General features: G+C 41.1%; 2 protein-coding genes across 2 annotated transcripts in view; one reads left to right on the top strand and one right to left on the bottom strand.

Annotated features, from left to right (window-relative positions):
• The window catches only part of LOC146979636 (uncharacterized), a 28,544-nt gene extending 17,022 nt beyond the window's left edge, over positions 1 to 11,522 (bottom strand). The window contains exons 1-9 of the mRNA XM_085789625.1: positions 11,373 to 11,522; positions 8,579 to 8,750; positions 8,252 to 8,448; positions 7,670 to 7,773; positions 7,288 to 7,352; positions 4,242 to 4,512; positions 1,240 to 1,433; positions 388 to 513; positions 115 to 243 (exon numbers count right to left, since the gene is read on the bottom strand). Coding sequence (XP_085645751.1) covers positions 115 to 243; positions 388 to 513; positions 1,240 to 1,433; positions 4,242 to 4,512; positions 7,288 to 7,352; positions 7,670 to 7,773; positions 8,252 to 8,448; positions 8,579 to 8,740 — 1,248 coding nt within the window. The 5' untranslated portion in view covers positions 8,741 to 8,750; positions 11,373 to 11,522. The remainder of the gene's footprint in view (positions 1 to 114; positions 244 to 387; positions 514 to 1,239; positions 1,434 to 4,241; positions 4,513 to 7,287; positions 7,353 to 7,669; positions 7,774 to 8,251; positions 8,449 to 8,578; positions 8,751 to 11,372) is intronic.
• A 5,151-nt stretch (positions 11,523 to 16,673) lies between these two features.
• LOC146979635 (protein RD3) lies at positions 16,674 to 18,734 on the top strand. Its single transcript, XM_085789606.1, has 3 exons — positions 16,674 to 16,944; positions 17,424 to 17,731; positions 18,337 to 18,734. Exons 1-3 carry the CDS (start codon positions 16,939 to 16,941, stop codon positions 18,704 to 18,706), a joined length of 684 nt encoding a protein of 227 aa, XP_085645732.1. The 5' UTR covers positions 16,674 to 16,938; the 3' UTR covers positions 18,707 to 18,734.

The raw sequence follows: 18,734 nt of genomic DNA, 5'->3' as shown, positions 1-18,734 counted from the left end.
CACCGTTGATTAAAAAGACTTGCCAAATGTGTGTGTAGGAAAATGCATTTTACAGCTCTGATTTGACTTGTTCATGTTGTTTCACTGTGTTTAACTGTGTGCACAACTGTGTACCTTGTCGGCCTGGGCCTGCAGGGCGTTGTGCAGCGCCCTGGCCTGCTGCAGCTCCTGGTTGAGCTTGTTCACCTCCTGCTGATGCTGCTTCTCCAGACACTGCCTCTCCTTCTGAAGCTCCGTCAAATCCTACAGGCAACACACACACACACATATATACACACACAGACTTAATGTGAGCCACTATAATTCAACTGTAATGTGGAAATTTAATTTTCTCTCTCCCTCTAGTTGTTTCTCCAAGTGTCTCTGATCCATCTGCCTCTGCCTCACCCTTTGGTGTTGTTTCTCCATCTCCTTCGTGCGCTGTTGGTTTTGGAGTCGGCTGCTCTCGGCATTTTGCCTCTGACACTTCAGCTCCTCTTGTAGCTGCTTCAGCCTTTGTTCAGACCCCGACGCCTAACACAAACAAACACACTCACTTTATATACTGATAATAAGAAAACTGTCACCGTTATGTTTATATGTTTGGATGATCGTTTCTCATATTTTATCTCATGTTTCAGGGCATCCTCTAAAAAGGACAGTTTGCTTTCAATGGCCTTCCGTGTATAAATAAAGGTGTGAATGGACGAGTAAGCTATTTGTTTGTTCAAGTGAAACCCGTTTTATTGACTTTAAGTCATGTGTTTCCATAGATCTGTTTTATTAGTTTCACTTTGTTTTGTAATGCTTTGTATCTTGTAATACTAATTGTGCTTCTGCGTTTCAACATCAGGAAAGCATTAACATTTTCAGATCTAAGCTTCGCACACAAGGCAACGAGAGAACCAGCAGGCTCTCCCAGTTTCTCATCACTGTTGTACGTTGTTTGCCAAAAGGTTGGATTTGACAACTTATCAGCCAGGTTTTTTACAGCACCGAGCAGAACAAGGGCTCAACATCGTCATAGTTCCTGATAATAACAGATTATATAACAAGTAAAATATTCCAAACGTGTTTGTCGAGGAGAAATGTTTTGACATACCAGGACAACACCCATTTTTGACAAAAACAGCAGGGCTTAGGGGAAATATAAAGAAATATAAAACCTTCACTCTAGTATGAAACGCTTGTTTACAGAGGCAGCGGCTGTAGCACCAGCAGCAGTGTCAGTAGCAGGTGAAGAGTCGGTGTGATTTTTACCCGTTCACTCTCCTGGGTAATGCGTGTGTGTGCCTGGCTAAGCTCGTCACGAGCTTTCTGCAGGCTGAGCTCCCTGGCAGCGAGCTCCTTCTTGTTTTGCAGCACTTCATTCTGAGTCGACTTCAACGTGCCGGCCTTCAGAGACAGCTCCTCCTCCAGACAAGACACACGACTCCGCATTTCTGACAAAGATTCTAGTGTATGGACAAGACACACAGAGACAGACTGGTTAATGAGGAATCAGGAAGAAAAAGATACATTTCAACTAAACAAAATGAAACATGAAACATAAATAAATTCAGTTTGAAACCATCAGACTACTTGGGAATCAGTGAGTATTGATATGATCAGCAAAAAAAGTGCTCGATTTCTCACAGATGACCACCACTGGTCAGGAACACAACACCAACACACAGTTGGTGTCTTCATGAATGAGGTCGATCCATACACACTGGCTCGCTGACAACCACAGCTGCTCTCGATCTCTGTACCATTCACTTCCACCAGGCTGCTGATCTCCACAGTCAGGGAGGAAATCAATTTTCACTCTGTCCAATATGTTGCTGCTGAGTATCATTTTCCCATCTCTTCATTTCTAGACCACTGTTCAACTTTTAACTGAAGAGACAGACCATACTGGAGAATCACATGGCTAAACATAAGAAACAATCTACTGAAATGCATGTTTTTAAATTATTTTACCACTGTAAAAATGTATCAATATATATTTATAGATATAACAAACCATAATTTGTTGGATTAACAATCTAAAAGAAGCTATTATACGGTACATATTGTCTTTTTCTATTATTTGGACCTTTGCCACATAAATCTGAATAAAATCCTGGAACATACATGTTCAACTGAAGCGTAATAAAAACACAGCAGCAAAAACAAAGAAAAAAACCACACCTAAAATAAACACGGCACTTTCCCTCCCCTTCTGTGTCCGAGCAGCTAAAAAAAGCATTTATTATTCACAGTGAACTGTCCCCTTCCTCCTCTGAGCAAACACACACACACACACACACACACATGCACAGAGTGGAGCTGAGATAAAGAGCAGTGTTATATCACAACTATAAAGTGAACTAAGAGCCTCAGTCTCTACATCGTGAAGCTGGCCCAGGAGCAGGCAGAGGAGTCTCCGGCCGGGCCAGTGGTTTCTACACAGCCTCTTATGTAACAAGTGTTGTTGAGGTTACACAGCACAGAGTACATGAGACTCTGACTCAGGATGATCGCATTGCTTTACTCTGCTGAGGAGGCATCTGATCAGAGCTGAGAGCCAAATTAAAACGGATAACATCTCATTAATGTTTTCCACAGCAACATCTACACACCAGTCAATCTAAAACCGTTGAATAAATGTCAAAAACCATGAATAGCTATGTTATAAATAATTGTATCCAACACATATAAAAAGTGCAAAAATAAACAATGAATTGGCACTTCTAACAAGTGCTGAGCATTAACATGGGCATTGTACTTTATTTAGCACTTCATGTCCAACAAACATGGACATTACAAAAGCAACCAGTCTGCTCTGACCAGAGTTTGCTGGTCAGGACCTCACTCATTATTCAAGACCAGCTGTGCTCAAGCTTTTAGTGCTGTGATCCAAAAGCTCTGGAAAACCTGCGCTATTGACATAAGGTTGGTCATCGTGTTGTGTGTTGTAAACAGCAGCTGAAATATTTTTATAACCCTTTTTCCCAGGAGAGAGTTTTTATTGACATCTATAAAACTCTGTATTAGCTGAGCTGAGCTATGATGAACTTCTGACATTTATAGCGCCCAAAACAAAAAGAATCTGGATTTGCAAGATGACTTCCATTATTTAACAGATTAATGTCTCAATCAATCCTTTTGTTTATGAAGCATAGACACTCCAAAACCCAGTGTTTTTGTACTTACAGAAATGTTAGACCAAACAAAGCAGCAAATCTGCAGCAGCCATTACACTGACATGACAAGTCTGCTCAAAAATTGCTCAAAAATTACTCTAACTACTAAAGGGATACAACGGCTGGCAACGGATTTTCATATAATGGCGGCGGATAGAGTTCACTTTTAATCGTCCAAAACACACACTATGAAACATCCAGATACCTCCACACTGCTCGTCCGTACTGACCCAAGTGTCCTGAAGCCGCAACATGAAAAAGTCGTTCGGAAAAAATTAATTTTTTTTAGCCTTGTTGTAGCAGTAGCTCCCAGTGGCTGCGCAAGATTTCCTGCAAGATGTTTTTTCATGTTTACATCATACATCCATTGGTTTACAACAACGAACCGTAAAAAGAGAAAAAAGCAGTCGCTCAACTCGTAGCCTCTATGTAGAAAAATATAATTTTATTAAAATACAAAACGGCACCGACAACGACAAACCAACATCTCGCAGCAAATCTCGCGCATGCGCACAAACATCAACTGAGCCATTGGGAGCTACTACTACTACAACAAGGCTAAAAACAGAGATCATATTATTTTTCCGAACAACTTTTTCATGTTGCGGCTTCAGGACACTTGGGTCAGTACGGACAAGCAGTATGGAGGTATTTGGAAGTTTAATAGTGTGTGTTTTGGACGATTCAAAAGTGAGCTCTATCCGCCGCCATTACATGTAAATCCTTTGCCAGCCGGACCCTGGAACTCCAAAAGTGTTTTGATGACTCAGAAAGTTCTCCAAACTTCCTTGGCATGACGGTGAGTAGAAAATTGGTGAATTATCGATGTTGGGTGAAGTATCCCTTTTACTATATATAAAGAAAGTTTATCAAAATCAAAATTGATTAAATGCTGAGTTGTTGTCGGTCTCATCAACACTAAATAAAACCTATAACTTCTCTTCAGTTCATACTGTTGTCTAACGAGCTTCATTAATCTGCTTTAAGAGACAATGTGTCGGTCTGAGTTGTATGTGTGAATATTTTCAAAGTGCAAACAGGTGAAATCCAGTGTATGTCATGTAACCATGGTGATGGTTTGACATCCAGACTCACTGTCCGTCTCCGTCCTGTGGTCCCTCTCCTTCCCACAAGCCACCGGCTGCGACTGGCCTTGACTGATGACATCAGCGCACGGCGCCGTCTGGGGAGAGGACGGGGAATGTCTCCTGCCCGTTGGCCTGGAGTCGTCCCGTTCCCACGGAAACGCAGCCAAGGGAGTGGAGAAGCTCTCCGATTGGTCGGACGGGTGGCGGTGGGGTGTGCTCCTGTGTTGTTGCTGTCGTGGCAACGAGGCTGCGGGCCCGTCTGTGAACTGGAGCCGCTGCTGAAGACGAGAGAAGAAGCAGATAAAAGAGAAAAGAGGGTGTGAGCACGAACAGGAACATAAAACAAGAACATAAAAGCAGAATTTACAAACAACAGGACTCTCGATCCTTTTATTCAGAGAACAACTCAGCGTTCATGATACTGATGAACTATCGCGGAGTGGAGGAGAAACGATCTATAATAATTACACTCTCGCCTGAATCTGAGGAGGAGCGTGAGACGTGATAGGTCGGTAGATGTAAAGAGACACCCCAGGCAAAAACACAGTTTTTTCATGCACTGATCAATTTTGAGATTTTGGGCTATTTCTCTTCCCTAACATGTATTCCTTCATAAAAGTGAAAAGAAATGGTAGAAAGTCCACATTAAGGTGTTTTTATTTTACTTAATTTTGTCTCTTTCATCAGTAGATTTCTCCTAAATTCACCACAAGTTAACATGCTACTGTGACATACTGTGCTGTGCCTGTTGTCTGACCCATGTCATGCCAGGTATCATTGTAAAGCTCTCTCTCCCCTGAACAATGATGTGGGCTTCAAAAATTGTCATCTCCTCCATATCCGCAACAAATTGTAAAAGTTATCATTTACATAAACAATCTATGGAATTTTACAGTACAAGCTTTTTTTCTCAAAATGAGTTTTTCCTCAGACTCTGACCCTGAAATCTCCACTTCCACAGCACTTACTGTACAGACACCAAACCTTCCGGTTTTATTCATGTCTATATGCTGAAGGTTTTTACAGAGGGGGTTGGTGAAATATCATTAAAAGCCTGATTTATACAACATTTTATTCCTAAAAACATGGCAAAATTTGATTATTTTTTTTTAGGGCTGGTGACAGTATTTTCTCATTTACAAAGTGATTAAAAAAGAGATATCCAAAACCCCCTCTGTAAAAACCTCTGACTCTAATATGTCAACAAAATAAAACAAGAATTTTGAAAGGGGCTTTATCCATTGTTCAAATTTCGGTTTGATATTGCCTCATTTACACATTTAAACATAACATTTGACAAAACTTGTAATACGAAAAATATTCGTCTTAATGGAAGTGATAAACTTGGGAAGTTTCATGGTGATATCTGTTAGTTTAAATCTTTACCCTATTCACCTGTAGTGTCCCCCCTTAAAGGCAAATATCTTTCTCTCCAGTGAATAAACACTGTCCATGAGTCACAAGCTAAACAGTGCACAAGAAGAAATAAGTTAAGTAGTTATTAAAGCAGATATCAGTGGCACGGCCGTTTCGGCTAATGCTGTGTTCAAGGCAGGCTTTTGAAACCGTAAGTTACAGCTTCAAGTCACAACTACGACTTGGTAGCGTTCCAGGTAACCCGTAGCTCGTGTTTTTACCGTCCTGTTGTCTGTGAAAGTTCCCTATAACGGCCACTCGTAACTTCCGACCCGTGAACTCGTACCAGATCGAACTGGTATGACTTCACAGGAAGGAAAAACACAAAGTACGAGTTTCCTTGAACGCACCATGAGTTAGCAGCCCCCGCCCTTGTCAGGCATCAATTGGTCCTCGTGCTACGTCACCACATTCACGCGCATCCCTTGGCTGCACACACAGCCCTTCATGCCGTTCTCTCCCCTCATTGGATAACACTTGTATCCCACAAGGAAAATTTTCTCCTCGGGTTACAGCAGAGCAGAGTGACGGAGAGACTCGTGTTTAGGCTGAAATACTTCATGTAAGTGATTGCTGACGGAAAATAGGACTATTTAGGACTTATATTAACAAAAACATTCCACTGATATCTGCTTTAATATGAGTAAATAATAGTTAATAGTTATCATTGTAAACTCATGGTACTAATATCCCATTGTGGTGATGATGATACTCACCTGTATGTAATGCAAGGGATAACAACTCTTCTAAAATGATGCTGTTAGAGCGAAAATCTGGAAGTGTTGACATTTTCTGAGTTTAATTTTCATCTGAGATGTTGGTCATTGGCTCGGCGTGACACAGACATCGACACCCACTGGTTCATGTAACAGTAGCTCTGGACAACTGTGTGATTATTTGACCCTCTCCTTTGATCAGCATGGCTTCTTCACCTGTGTAACACCGTCTCCTCTGGTCATGGCATTCGTGGCATGGCACGACCTGGCTGGCTCCCTACCCATGTCAGATCAGACTTTAAGGTGCTTTCAGTGACGTACAAAGTACAGCTTGCTCCTTCACACCCGTCTGATCTCCTTAAACCTTGCATGCCATGACATCCCCGTGTTCCCAGAATTTAGGGCTCCTCTCCGTCCTCCAGAGTCGGATCCTCTGAAACAGCCTCTCTGCTGCTGACACCAGACTGTCTGACTCTGTTAAAACCCTCAACTCCAAATCATCTTTCTGTCTCAACTTTCAGTTTGCTCCCTCTGCTGCTACAACTTCAGCCTGTTGAGTTGTTAACAATCTACCACTGTCAAGTCAGGCTCAGTCTCAACAAACCAATTAAACCCCATAAATACAGTTTAGTCCACGTTGTCCAGCTAGTGACTTTTAGTGTAAACTCTCTGAAAACCGCTACATCAATCTGTTTGTTCACGCCCTCAAACACATGAACACCCAGGATGTGCCTCTCTCTTTCCTCTCCTAAAGACTTTTTGTTCCTTGCTGTTAAACAAGAAGTTGCTCTGATTAAGATCAATTAGTAAGCTAAGATATAATAAAATAAGAAAGGATGTTTGCCTCTGACATGAAGCAGTAGAGGACTTAAAGTTAGAAACAACATTGTCTTGCACAAGCCAGTACATGCTGGTACTTACTCGGATGTTAAGTGTCCGGCCCTGTCCTTCATCTCGCTGCCCCGGCCTCTCCTCCTTTCTGCTTCCTACAGGACAAAAGCACAACATACGGACTGGACTTAAAACCTAAAACCAATCGCCAACGCTGAACAGGAACAACAGCAGTGACCAACTTGAGTGGTTTACTGACAAGAGAGTAAAGAGAAATGTGACAGTCTCCAGAGAGTGAACAGTTTGGAGGACGTAGGGGCTGGAGGAGTTTATTTACAACCTCTCAGCTCTCTTGGGACTCTTGTGGTTTTCCATTAAATATTCCAAACTATATGGTCCCTTGATGACAAGATAGTGGCGAAAAACATCTGAGAGAAGACACATAGGAGTCATAAGGTTACAGCACTTGTACCATTTTGTTCCCAGGGTGAGGTTGAGTTCCAGCAGGGAGTAGAAAACAGAGTGGTGTCGGCCGCCCGGCTGCTGTTCTGCAGCTTCTCCAGCTCTGCCTCCAACCTGCCACAGAGATGCAGAGAGGATTCAGAAAAGAAATAACAACAGCCTAGTGGAAGATATGAATGATTTATATTTTAATATGGCACCATTTAACTTCATTAAAGAATAAGAACAGTTTCAATTCCTGTTTCAAGACTCACAAGTAGCCAAAGGACCAGGAAAGATAATAAGAGAATAAAATATCTGGCATTTTAATTGGTATCGATGAGCATTATTTCCCACACAAAAGCCTTTTTTTCATTAGACAACAACAAACCTCAGTTTCAACCACTGATGCTGCTTCTAAATTAGCTTTGGATTTACTGTACATCCTCAATCTAATCATTTCCAGGGAGTTCAAATAGATTTCCACATTAGTAAAAACAAGGCAATACATGAAGTGTTTATGCTGTACATAGCTTTATCATTCTGTTCTTTCAGCTGTTATCAAACCGTGATATCATAAAATTCGATTTATAATACAGGTGACAGCGCTAACCTTTTAACTTCCTGGTTGAGTTTGTTGTTGAGGGTCCGAGACGCGTCCAGCTGACCCTCTAAAGAACATACTTGGGCCTGCTTAGTCTGAAACTCTTGGCTTAAGCGCTCCTTGCCGACCACGGCCGCCTTGGCCTCATCACGGACGTTCTGCAGCTCTCTCTGCACAGACTGGAGCTCCCCACGCACCTCCTCATACTGGTCAGGTGAGCAAGAGGAGAGGGAACGCCACAATGTTAGAAAATACAAACACCGAAAACATAAATACTGCCGGATGTGGCAAAACTACACATTACATTGAATATTTATACAACGGGCGGCTTGTTACCTTCACAGTCTGTTTCTCGAGACTCGTATTGATGTTGTCCAACTGCAGCTGCTTCTGCTTGTTCTCTCTCGACAGTCGCTCATAATGGACCTGCAACTCCTTCACCTTTTGCAGGACGCGTCCAGACAGCCCCACTGTCCAGTCCTCCTCCGCCCAACTCATGTTTCTCTGCCTGGGCCTGATAGAAATGGGAAGATGACATCAAATACAAGATCAGATCCTCTTCAGCATTTTTTTTTTTGTTTGTTTTCCTGCGTGATGAGACACCCAGGAGAAAACGTTTGATTTCTATTTCTAAAAGGCCACTTGAGTTCAGAAAGCAGGGGATGGAGGATTGTGTTTTGGCATCCGCAAGACGGTGCATGTGGCAGCTGACTTGTCCTATTTCCGCTCAACAGATCCAGATTCAGCTGTGGGAGTCAGTAGCTTAAAATGAAGAAACCAGTTACACACACAGTCTAGAACGAAGAGGAAGTATATATACAGTATATTTATTTATAAAGGCCTGCTAAATAAAGTGCAGTTAGGTTGTGACAGAGGATTCAATCCACACCAACAATTATCCAAAGATGTTTCAATCATCTGTGTCTTGAATATGTTATGTTGCTAAGGCTTTGATCCCCCAGAGAGACGCTGGTTGTCTCCTCTGGGCAGCTGTGACTCAGTGTTTTCCAACACAAACTGCCTCCAGTGTTCCCGCAGCATTTCGAGTTGAAAATGAATCCCTTCTCCTTTAGACGACTGCAACAAAACCGTTTTCGCTTTAAATATAAAATCTTGGTTCAAAAACACATCGATCTTTTAACAGTTTTAGAGTTAAATCCACAAACACCGTACTAACCGACACATGTGCAAGCAACACGTATGTACTGGCACGCATTACGCTACGTTAGTGATTACAGTGAGAGTGGAATGAGGAAAACCCTGAATGAAACAGTCAGCCTGAACGCACCTGTAGTGATTAATTCTGGACACAGTTTTGACACGCAGCTCCAGCCCCGAGGCCATAAACTACTGTCAGAGACTTTCTGTCTCAGCTCACAGCTCATGTTGCTGCTGACCAAACCTGGAGAAGTTCATTTTGGACTAATTTTTAACACGCACTCCGGCCTCAAGGTGATTAACACCGTAACTCCAGTTTCTGTCATAGTTCACAGCTCGTCTCACTTTGTTTACCTGCAGCTGCAAACAAAACTGGCAGAAAGACTCAAATGAAACTACAGATGTAAAGGTGAAATACAGTCAGAGATCGTAAATATACTACATAATAACAGCTTTGTGGTATAACGTCTTCCAACTGGCTGACATACTGTAGTAAACCTTGCATTAATGAGAATGAAATACTGGTTCAAAAGCAGCATAGGGTTGTGACATACCTTTGTTTTCATTTTCTAATCCACTGATAATTTTCATTATTCATCTTCAGCTATAATTTAGTGTGAAAAAGAAATCCCAGTCACAACCCATGGAGACAACTTGAAATTGGTTATGTTGTCACAGTTACAGTCTAAAACCTACGCCAAATAATTCACAATAACGTAACAAAGAGAAAAGCAGCACATCCTCACATTAAAAAAGCATGAACCAAATCATTTTGGCATGTATCCCACAGATCTGACACTTAAATAATTAATGAAATACCAAAATGTTGCCTTTTTTTCTGTCATCAACTAATCCTTAAATCTCAAGCTTTGTTTATTTATAATAATAATCTAAAATACCCCAAAACTATACCTATACAAAGGCAGAACAAAGCCTTGCACCTGTTACAATCATCACCTTGAATGGCTCCACCGTCAACAATTATTTATCACAATGGAGACATGTTGGGTGTTTCCCTGATCCAGTGGTCTACTCTGGACAGATAAGACTGGAGGTCAGACGGCTTCAAACACACGAGTCGAAAATATTTAACCTCAGTTTCGCACAGTTCCTGACATTTGTTCAAAAATAAACATGACATCTTTAAGGTTGTTTAGACCCATTCCCAGTGGGTCCAACTGATAAAATGAACAAAAAACAAAACAAAGTCAGCAGACATTTTCTGGGGGGGGGGAGTACTTGTGAAATGTACATGTGCCATAACTATAGTTTAACAATGACTTGTATGTAAACCTCTGATGGTGGTTTGGTTGCAGCTGGAAACCTTTGTTTTTGTTTGCTCTAATTGTGAATGCCAATGTTTTTACTATTACTGAAATGTAAATAAATCACAGCTACATAACATGTCACATAAGTGAGTAAAGGTTGTATTATTTCTCTTATAATATGGACCTGCTGTACCTGAAAGAAATAAAGCTAAAGTCAAGTGTTGAAAATATGAGCTGCATTAGTTTCAGCCTCACTGACGTTAACACTCATTTGTCTCCTGTGTCTGTGCTGTGAAGCGGTTTGATTAAACCGGTTGAGCCAAACTAAAAGTCGCTGCTGGTTCATTAATATAAAGTTGAGGGGTTGTTGTGTGTTATAAGTGGTTATAGGAGCAGGGGGCTGGTGGATGTGGGGGCAGAGACCCAGAGGTTGGCCGCTGCTGCCGCTGCTGCTGATCACGATCACGAGGTTCAAAAACAACAAGTGAACTTCCAGAAAGAGGAGTAAGAAAAGTTTGACAGTCGGTGAAAACAGTGTCGGTGAAAACTGAGCCACAGCCGCGGCCAACACACACACACAACACACAACACAACACTCACCAACACAACAGCGTGTCTGGTCCATCAGCGGCTGGTGTCAGCTCACAACAACCGGAGCTAACCACGATGCTACCAGCTAACTTCACCCGCTCTCCGCTACTCACCTTCAGGCTGACGGCGCCACAAAGAGCCGCCGGCCGCCGGGCGGACTCAAACAGGCGGCGGAGGGGGACGCTGCTGCCGCTGCTCCGGTCCCGCTGGTCCAACGCAGCAACAACCACCACAACAACCACCACAACAACCACCACCAGTACCACGGTCCAGGTTTCCTCCAGCAGCGACGTCGCTTCGAGCAGAACAACCGACGTAGCAACGGACGTTAACTGACAGTTTTTTCATATCTGACACAAGATGCCGCGCGCGTCTCGTGCAGCTGACGAGCCAGCCGAACTGTGGCACGAGGCGGGGCGCGAGCTGAAGTCCTCGCGTCGGGCGGAGTGAACCTCTGATGACCTCTAGCGACAACTGCTGCTCACCCCAAATAAAGTTTACCCAGAGTTCAACTGGTCTGTTGGTTTATCAAACACGAGTCTTACATTCATTGATTGATTGATTGATTTCACAGTCACTTCAACGGCCAGCTGCTCAGTTGTCAGCTTGTATAACATTTTCCATAAGTATAGAGGCCACAGGGCTGTTCAATTACAAATTCAGTTGGGCCAGATTTTCAAACCAAGAAATGTGTCTGGGCCAGACATTTTCAACGGCTTGTGTGTTTTAAATTACACAAATGAATGTACTTCGAAGAATAAGTAATGTTTAACCATTGTTTCCCTTCAAAAAGTCGTTCACATTTGACACAGGCACGTCAAAAAGTACATAGAAACAATGAAAAAAGCTTTAACTGAACAGAAACTGAGGCAGTGGCAATACTTTTCTCCATTTTTTAACCCTTAAACAGGCAGGAGTGGAAAATAAGTTGCAAAAAATAATTTAATGTTATCACTCATCTCTTTAGGCCCTAAGAAAAATATTTCAAAATTCAAAATATATATATATTAAATATTTTGGATTTTATGAGTTGTATCTCCCGGGATACGTTGCCCTATTAAGGTATAAAAAGAGCCCAAATGATAAACATATTAATGCTCATTTTGATGAAGATAAGTTATACATTGTTATATTCCTTGGTCATTTACATTACACATAGACCTTTTAAAGTTGATTTTATTAATTTTTTCCAATCCAACTTTGTAATCTCATTAGAAAGCAGTCTCATAAAGAAGTGACACGCCACTGCTGCTACTCCATAAAAAAATCCTAGTGGAAACACTGTTTTATAGTGAAGACAGGCAACAAACTTTTGTATGTTTCTAAGTCTGCATAAGGGAGAAATTAAAAAATTATATTTTTGCATTTACCTTTAGAGAGACAGAATTTTATGTTTGTATTTCGCACTAATCTTAAATTAACTCATAATAACATTGTATTCTAACATTTTGCACATGGGAATGGCAGAAGATGGCAAAATACTTGCTTGTTTTGTGCACATAGTTAGGAAAAGACTGAAAAACAAAAAGACTTGTGGGCTGCCTGACTCAGGTGTTTTATGTTTGTGTCTTAGATAATGTCTTTTTCGCTGTAGTTTCAGCCTCAGCAAGGTAGGGATCTACTTGTTAAAAACAGAATTGTTATAATTGTTATAAGCTAAGAGATATGATTTTGAGTTGTGCATTTTGAGCCAAAAGTATAAAGGCCCCAAGTCAAAAGCTTTCAAAACTTCTATGTATAGGAAATAATAAAAACGAACTAGTGAGATTGATAAATCTGTGCAGGAGTGTTTTGCTTCACAAAGAAAGAATAAAAACACTCTCTCCAACTTTTGCAGTCCAATTGGCTTTATGCACAGTTCCACTACTTCCTGAAATAAGCCAGCTCCTTTATTTTCCTGTCTTACATTATTGGAACCCACTGATTAATACAGGTGTGTCTGACCATTGTTGTGAGGTCAGACACACCTGGATTAATCAGTGGGTCCAATAATGTAAGACAGGAAATAAACGAGCTGGCTTATGGAATTGTGCATAAAGTCCATTTGCAGTCAAATTGTTTTTCATCAACAAAAATTTGTCACACAGATCTTCATTGGGTACCCCCCCCACACACACACACACACACTTTACATTATACCGTGACTATTTCATATCGTGAGTCCTATGTCGTATTTCGTAAAGTATCGTGAATTGACTATTTGTTACACCCCTAACTACATACATACCACCAGTTATTATTTATTTTTAGCTATTTATAGTCTGTATTTATTGTTGTGTTGTGTGTGACTGGTTCTGTGACAGCGGTTGACCACATCCTTTCTTTTCCCATAAAATGACCTAGCCGAGATGCCCTGCTTGAAAATAAATATATTTATTTAAGTAAAATACAGTTATACTGTTGTAATGGGCAAAGCTGTGCATGATAATATCTGATACTGCAGTAATTATTAGCATGCCTTCCAGTTTGAAACAACATTTTGAATAATGAACATTGACCAAATTTCTACCCCTAATCTGGCAACGTATCTCATGGGATACATACATTTCAAAAGCTGCTAAGTAACACCACAAACACAGTTGGAACATTTTTTCTTCATGAGAATGTTTAGACAACTGTTCTAATTCATTTTAGGAATTTATACTGTTGTTTTATTGAAAATAAGTATGACTAATATATGATTAGTTCCACGGAAGGAAGCAGGTTCTCCACCACTGGCAGCCATGATGTTTTCAGATCAGGCTGACGAAACGATGAAAGATAGCCTGAACCAAATCATATCATCTAGATGCTAATACCAGACAAGACTTTTGATAAATGCAAACTTAATTAGTGAAAACCTCCCAGCACACCCCCTACAGGATGTTAAAGTGGGTGTATCTCCTGGTGCACGTTGGCTGTTTAAGGGTTTTAAACAAAAAAAAATAAACATCTGTGCATTAAAAAAAAGTGCTCAGTATTAGCAATAACTTGCTTCCCTAATGAATTGAAATAAACATTTTGGTCACCAAGGCACACCTCAAAGTGCATAAAGGCTCATTATTCAGGTTTTTCTGCATTTCTTATGGGACCCTGTGTCAGGCCACTTTTAAGATTGCTTTTGAGCCTCATGTGGCCCCCAGGCCACTATCTGAATAGGCCTGGTATAGGCCCTGTTAGAGATGCCACCCCCACTGGAGTTGTCATCCATTTTTAATTTATTATGTCTCCTCATCCTGGTTGTGAAACTACTGTGGGGAGAATCTGTTTTACCTGTTTCCCAGCTTTCTTTTGCAACAACATCAAGTAGTCCTGAGCTACAGTTACAGCTACAAATACTAAAGTAATATAGCCTAGTGATAGTGATATAGTGACACCTGCTGCTCCATCTGTGAAACCTGTTGAAACACACATGCATCTGTGTTAAATTTCTTCAATTAAAATATAATGTCTCCAGATTTTCTATAGCTACATACATTTTACATATTATAGTCCTACAGCTGGTTCCTTCCTGGTTATTTTAAGAGGTATTTTCATTCAAATCCTCTAAAAATGCCAAATCTTGAAAAACAAATATTTATGTTAATATTTAAGTAGGATAGGCTATACATTTAATTATTTACTATTATTAATTACTTGCTTATGCTGTTCTTGTTGTTTTGTTTATTTCCTGTATTTAGCTTTTTTGGTATTTCACATGTGGAAAAACTGAAGTAATTTTTGATTTGGAAGAGTTTCTGGAGCTATCAAAAAGAATTTGATTGTTTCTAAAAAACAAACAAACATATATTTAGATTATTATTATTATTATTATTATATATATTATTATATATTCTATATAATAATATCCAGTTATTTGAGAGAAAAAAAGTTTGGACAAAAAAGAGCAACGCACGTCATATTTATAGTTTTCTCATTTTGAGCACCATTATCTTAAAAACGTGTAGCTATATCCCTGGGTCCAACCACATAAATAATGAGATTTGACCAATTTGCAGCTTCCCTCCTGATTGGTGTGTATAGTTATTAAGCTACTTTTCTTCTATTAACCCCCTTTAGGCTGTGCATGCTGAATCTGGGTGACCTGATCTGCCTGTTAATCCACTGAGTGACGGTGCAGAAGAGATTCTGACTGTCTCTTCAGTGTTAGCACTGAATATGCAGAAAGGTCCATTTACATATTTAAATATGCATACAAGGAATTTTTATTTACAAATTTTAAAGCACTTACATATTGATGTGTAGCAAAATTAAGTATGAAAACATAATTTTATTTGTGAAATATATTTTGTATCAATACTATATCACTGTCTGTGAAGTAAAAGCATAAAAAGTACATTTGCCATTTTAACAGTTTGTAGTGTAAAAACACGTCTGTAAATGTGACAATACTTTGTAAAGTCTAAAGTTGATTACATCAGAGTACATCCTAAAATAGCCTTAAAAAGATGGTGTCTCAGTCATATGTAGCCCCATCTATACTTTTAGGAAAGCTTGAAAACATGTAATCTTAGCCGACCTGCAACTGCGTGCCTGTGTTTGTTTGATGTTGAAGGGACATTTTTTCTTTCTTTTCTTTCTTTTTTTTTTTTGGCTTTATCGTGTTTTTCTCCCTGATGATTGTGGCCACAAATAGAATAGTACTTCTGATAATACTTTTGATCAAATAAATTTGATCGCTGGTCACAGTAATACATGCTCCTTTCCTGTTGAGTTAGAGCAGCAACAGCATCCACTGCAGGCAACTGTAATTAGATTATAATAGTCATTACAACCAGTCATTCTTCCAGGTAGGCTCTGGATTTGAATGTAATCTGGGATTTGGTGGCTCAGTGCTGAGTGGTGTGGAAACCCAGGAACTGGCCTGCATTTACTCCACATACTACACTATGTGCATGCTAGTGAGACAGACAATTAACACTTATAGAGAGTTTATAAGAGTGCAAATGGAAGATAACATGGGTGGTTGTGTAATCTTACTGTAATACTTGGTCATAACAGCTCGAAATGTGCCTGAGGGACCGGGAGACCACCACTAGTACATACTTTTCAAGGATTGTGCTGGAAATGATGGCAGGAGTCTGACTGCCTGAAACCAGAGAGTGTGCTGGTTAAAGTATCATGATGGCCCAGTTAAGACTCTCTCTGTGGAAGTGGTTTGAAATAGTTTTCAGCAGTGAAGTGTCCAACCTACTTGTGTGTCCATGCTGAAACCTTCTTCACAGCTTTTGCAGTCATATGAAAATGAGATAAAGCACTTGCAAAGAAATCAAAAGGTGGTTAAAATGAAGTAAAAAATAGCTCAATTAACGTGCATGCGTGCAGTTATGTAAACACCCCACATGAATTCTGTCCATCACACACACAAACACACACACACACATGTCATGGGGTAAGCTCATCTCGTCACTCCTTCTTTATTAATACAGGATTATAGTTATTCTCAATCCCAAACGCTCACACACACACTCCACGCGATCCTCACAAAAGTGCACACTCTGTCTGCCAGGACCGTCAAAGGTAGCAAGGCAGTCAGGCAGTTGTGTACCACCAGCTGGAGTCGGAGGAGGTTCTTCCCTTTTTGAATGCCAGATGTGCATGGAGGCCGGCTTTTCATCTGGCTGCTAACAGAGTCTTCATTGGATAAAAGGTGGATTTCTGCTTGACAAGAATACACAGACGTTTTGTAAACCCAGCTTCATGGCGGTAAGGCAATAATTAACCTTGTGTTTGGTTAAAGTAAGAGAATAACAGGCATTAGTCTTCTTCAGAAAACATTTGTATTGACCAGTGATATGAGTTGCGTACATTCACAAGTGGACGTTAAGTCTATTAAGAGTCACAATTACTCAAACAGTCTTTACGTTGATGAAATAGATCTGGCACGAAGGTCACTTTGTAGGTTTCTGTAAGACAATATGATATCTTAATTTTTCTACATATTTGCAGTAGTTGTGAATGAGTTCTATGCATTTAAATGTAGAAAAATTATTGACAATTTTGGCAGTTTTTATGGTCTCCAGATGTTTCTATCCTTTCACTTTGTCTTTATCCTCCAATGTAGGTTTAAAATAACAAAAGCTTACATAATGGACTTGCTTAAAGTTTGGTATATCCACTTATAAGGGATTTTTCTACCTTAGACTATGATATAAATCCCAATCAATAATATCCTCCTTCCCCAGATGTTTCCTTGGTCCGCTGTTTTCTCCCTGGAGCCCAAAGTGCCTGGCCAGCGCACCACTGAGGAGTTGGTGACCAACACTCTGATGTTAGAGCTCGGGGCCATGGTGAAACGCACCGAACGTATCCGATTACAGAGGGCAACAGAGGGAAGGCGCCGCCGTCGCAGCTCGTCCTCCACAGCTGACTACAGCTGGCTGGCCACCGCCCCGACCCCACAGCCCTACGAGCTGACGCCCAACGACCTGCTGGAGCTGCAGGACCTCTGTGCCAAGATCCCTCCTGCACAGTGTGGCCCTGTGATCGTCAGGTGAGAAAGACATGGGGAGGCGTAGAGGGAGGAAGAAGCGCTGTTCTGTAGGTGCAGACTGACTGAAGTATCAGCCAGACTGAAAATGCACAAAGATTCAAGGAAATGAGAGATGGAGAGTCAGAGATGAACACATTTAACTATAACTCAGAAAGCAAGCTGATATATCCACCAGTTCTTTGATTATTACGAGACTAAATACACAACATCTTAAAAGGTGAATGCCTAAACAGGGTTCAAACACCTGCTCTATCCCATTCCCAACAAATTGATCCATAATAATGAAAATATTCAAGGGTTGAAACCTTTTTCTAATAACTTCTGCAGACAAATTCTCATTACATGATGTTTCCCTTTTAAATTATCCAACTTTTTAACTGGTTTAACAGGTTGGATGTGGTCCTGTCCACCTTCTAGCAAACTCAAGTGTGATCAGGTCTTATATCCTAGAGGGATTCTGGACGTCTTTAAAACACTGCAGTGCAACGGCCTCCTCCTAATGACCAGCTGATCTAGTTTAAATCCACATAAATATATTTGCTAACCCAGACTGGTTAGGTCTGCATCATCATCATCATCCCTGCTCCTTATTCCTCCCACTCTAGGTTCAGGAGGCTGGTGTCGCAGATGGAGCCCGAGGTTCAAGAGGTCCCTCGGCTGTTTCGCACCGTGCTACGTGAGTGTGTGGACGAGCAGAGTGGAAACGATGACGTTCAGACCGAGGACATGGTGATCGAGAAGCAGCAACGCAGCAAGAGCCTCTCTTTTGTCAGTTTCCGCTCAAAGTTTCGCACGGGCCAGTTCTTCAGGGGCAGCAGCATGAGAGGCTCCAGGGGCAATCTGCAGCAGCAGGTGGATTGGTCCGACGAGGAGGACGAGGACGGAGAGGCAGAGGAGGAGGCCATCAAGGCCAGGGCGAGGAAAGGAAGGAGCAGGAGCATGCCGGAAATCTCCCCCATCGAGCAAAGAGCCTGAGGGTGGGGGGGGGAGGAAGGAGAGAGGA

The sequence above is a fragment of the Trachurus japonicus genome, chromosome 10 (assembly GCF_045865225.1).
Source record: "Trachurus japonicus isolate A0001 chromosome 10, Traja_1.0".
Classification (NCBI taxonomy): Eukaryota; Metazoa; Chordata; class Actinopteri; order Carangiformes; family Carangidae; genus Trachurus; species Trachurus japonicus.
The sequence above is the reverse complement of the archived record's forward strand: the minus strand, read 5'-3'. Positions and strand labels throughout refer to the sequence as shown.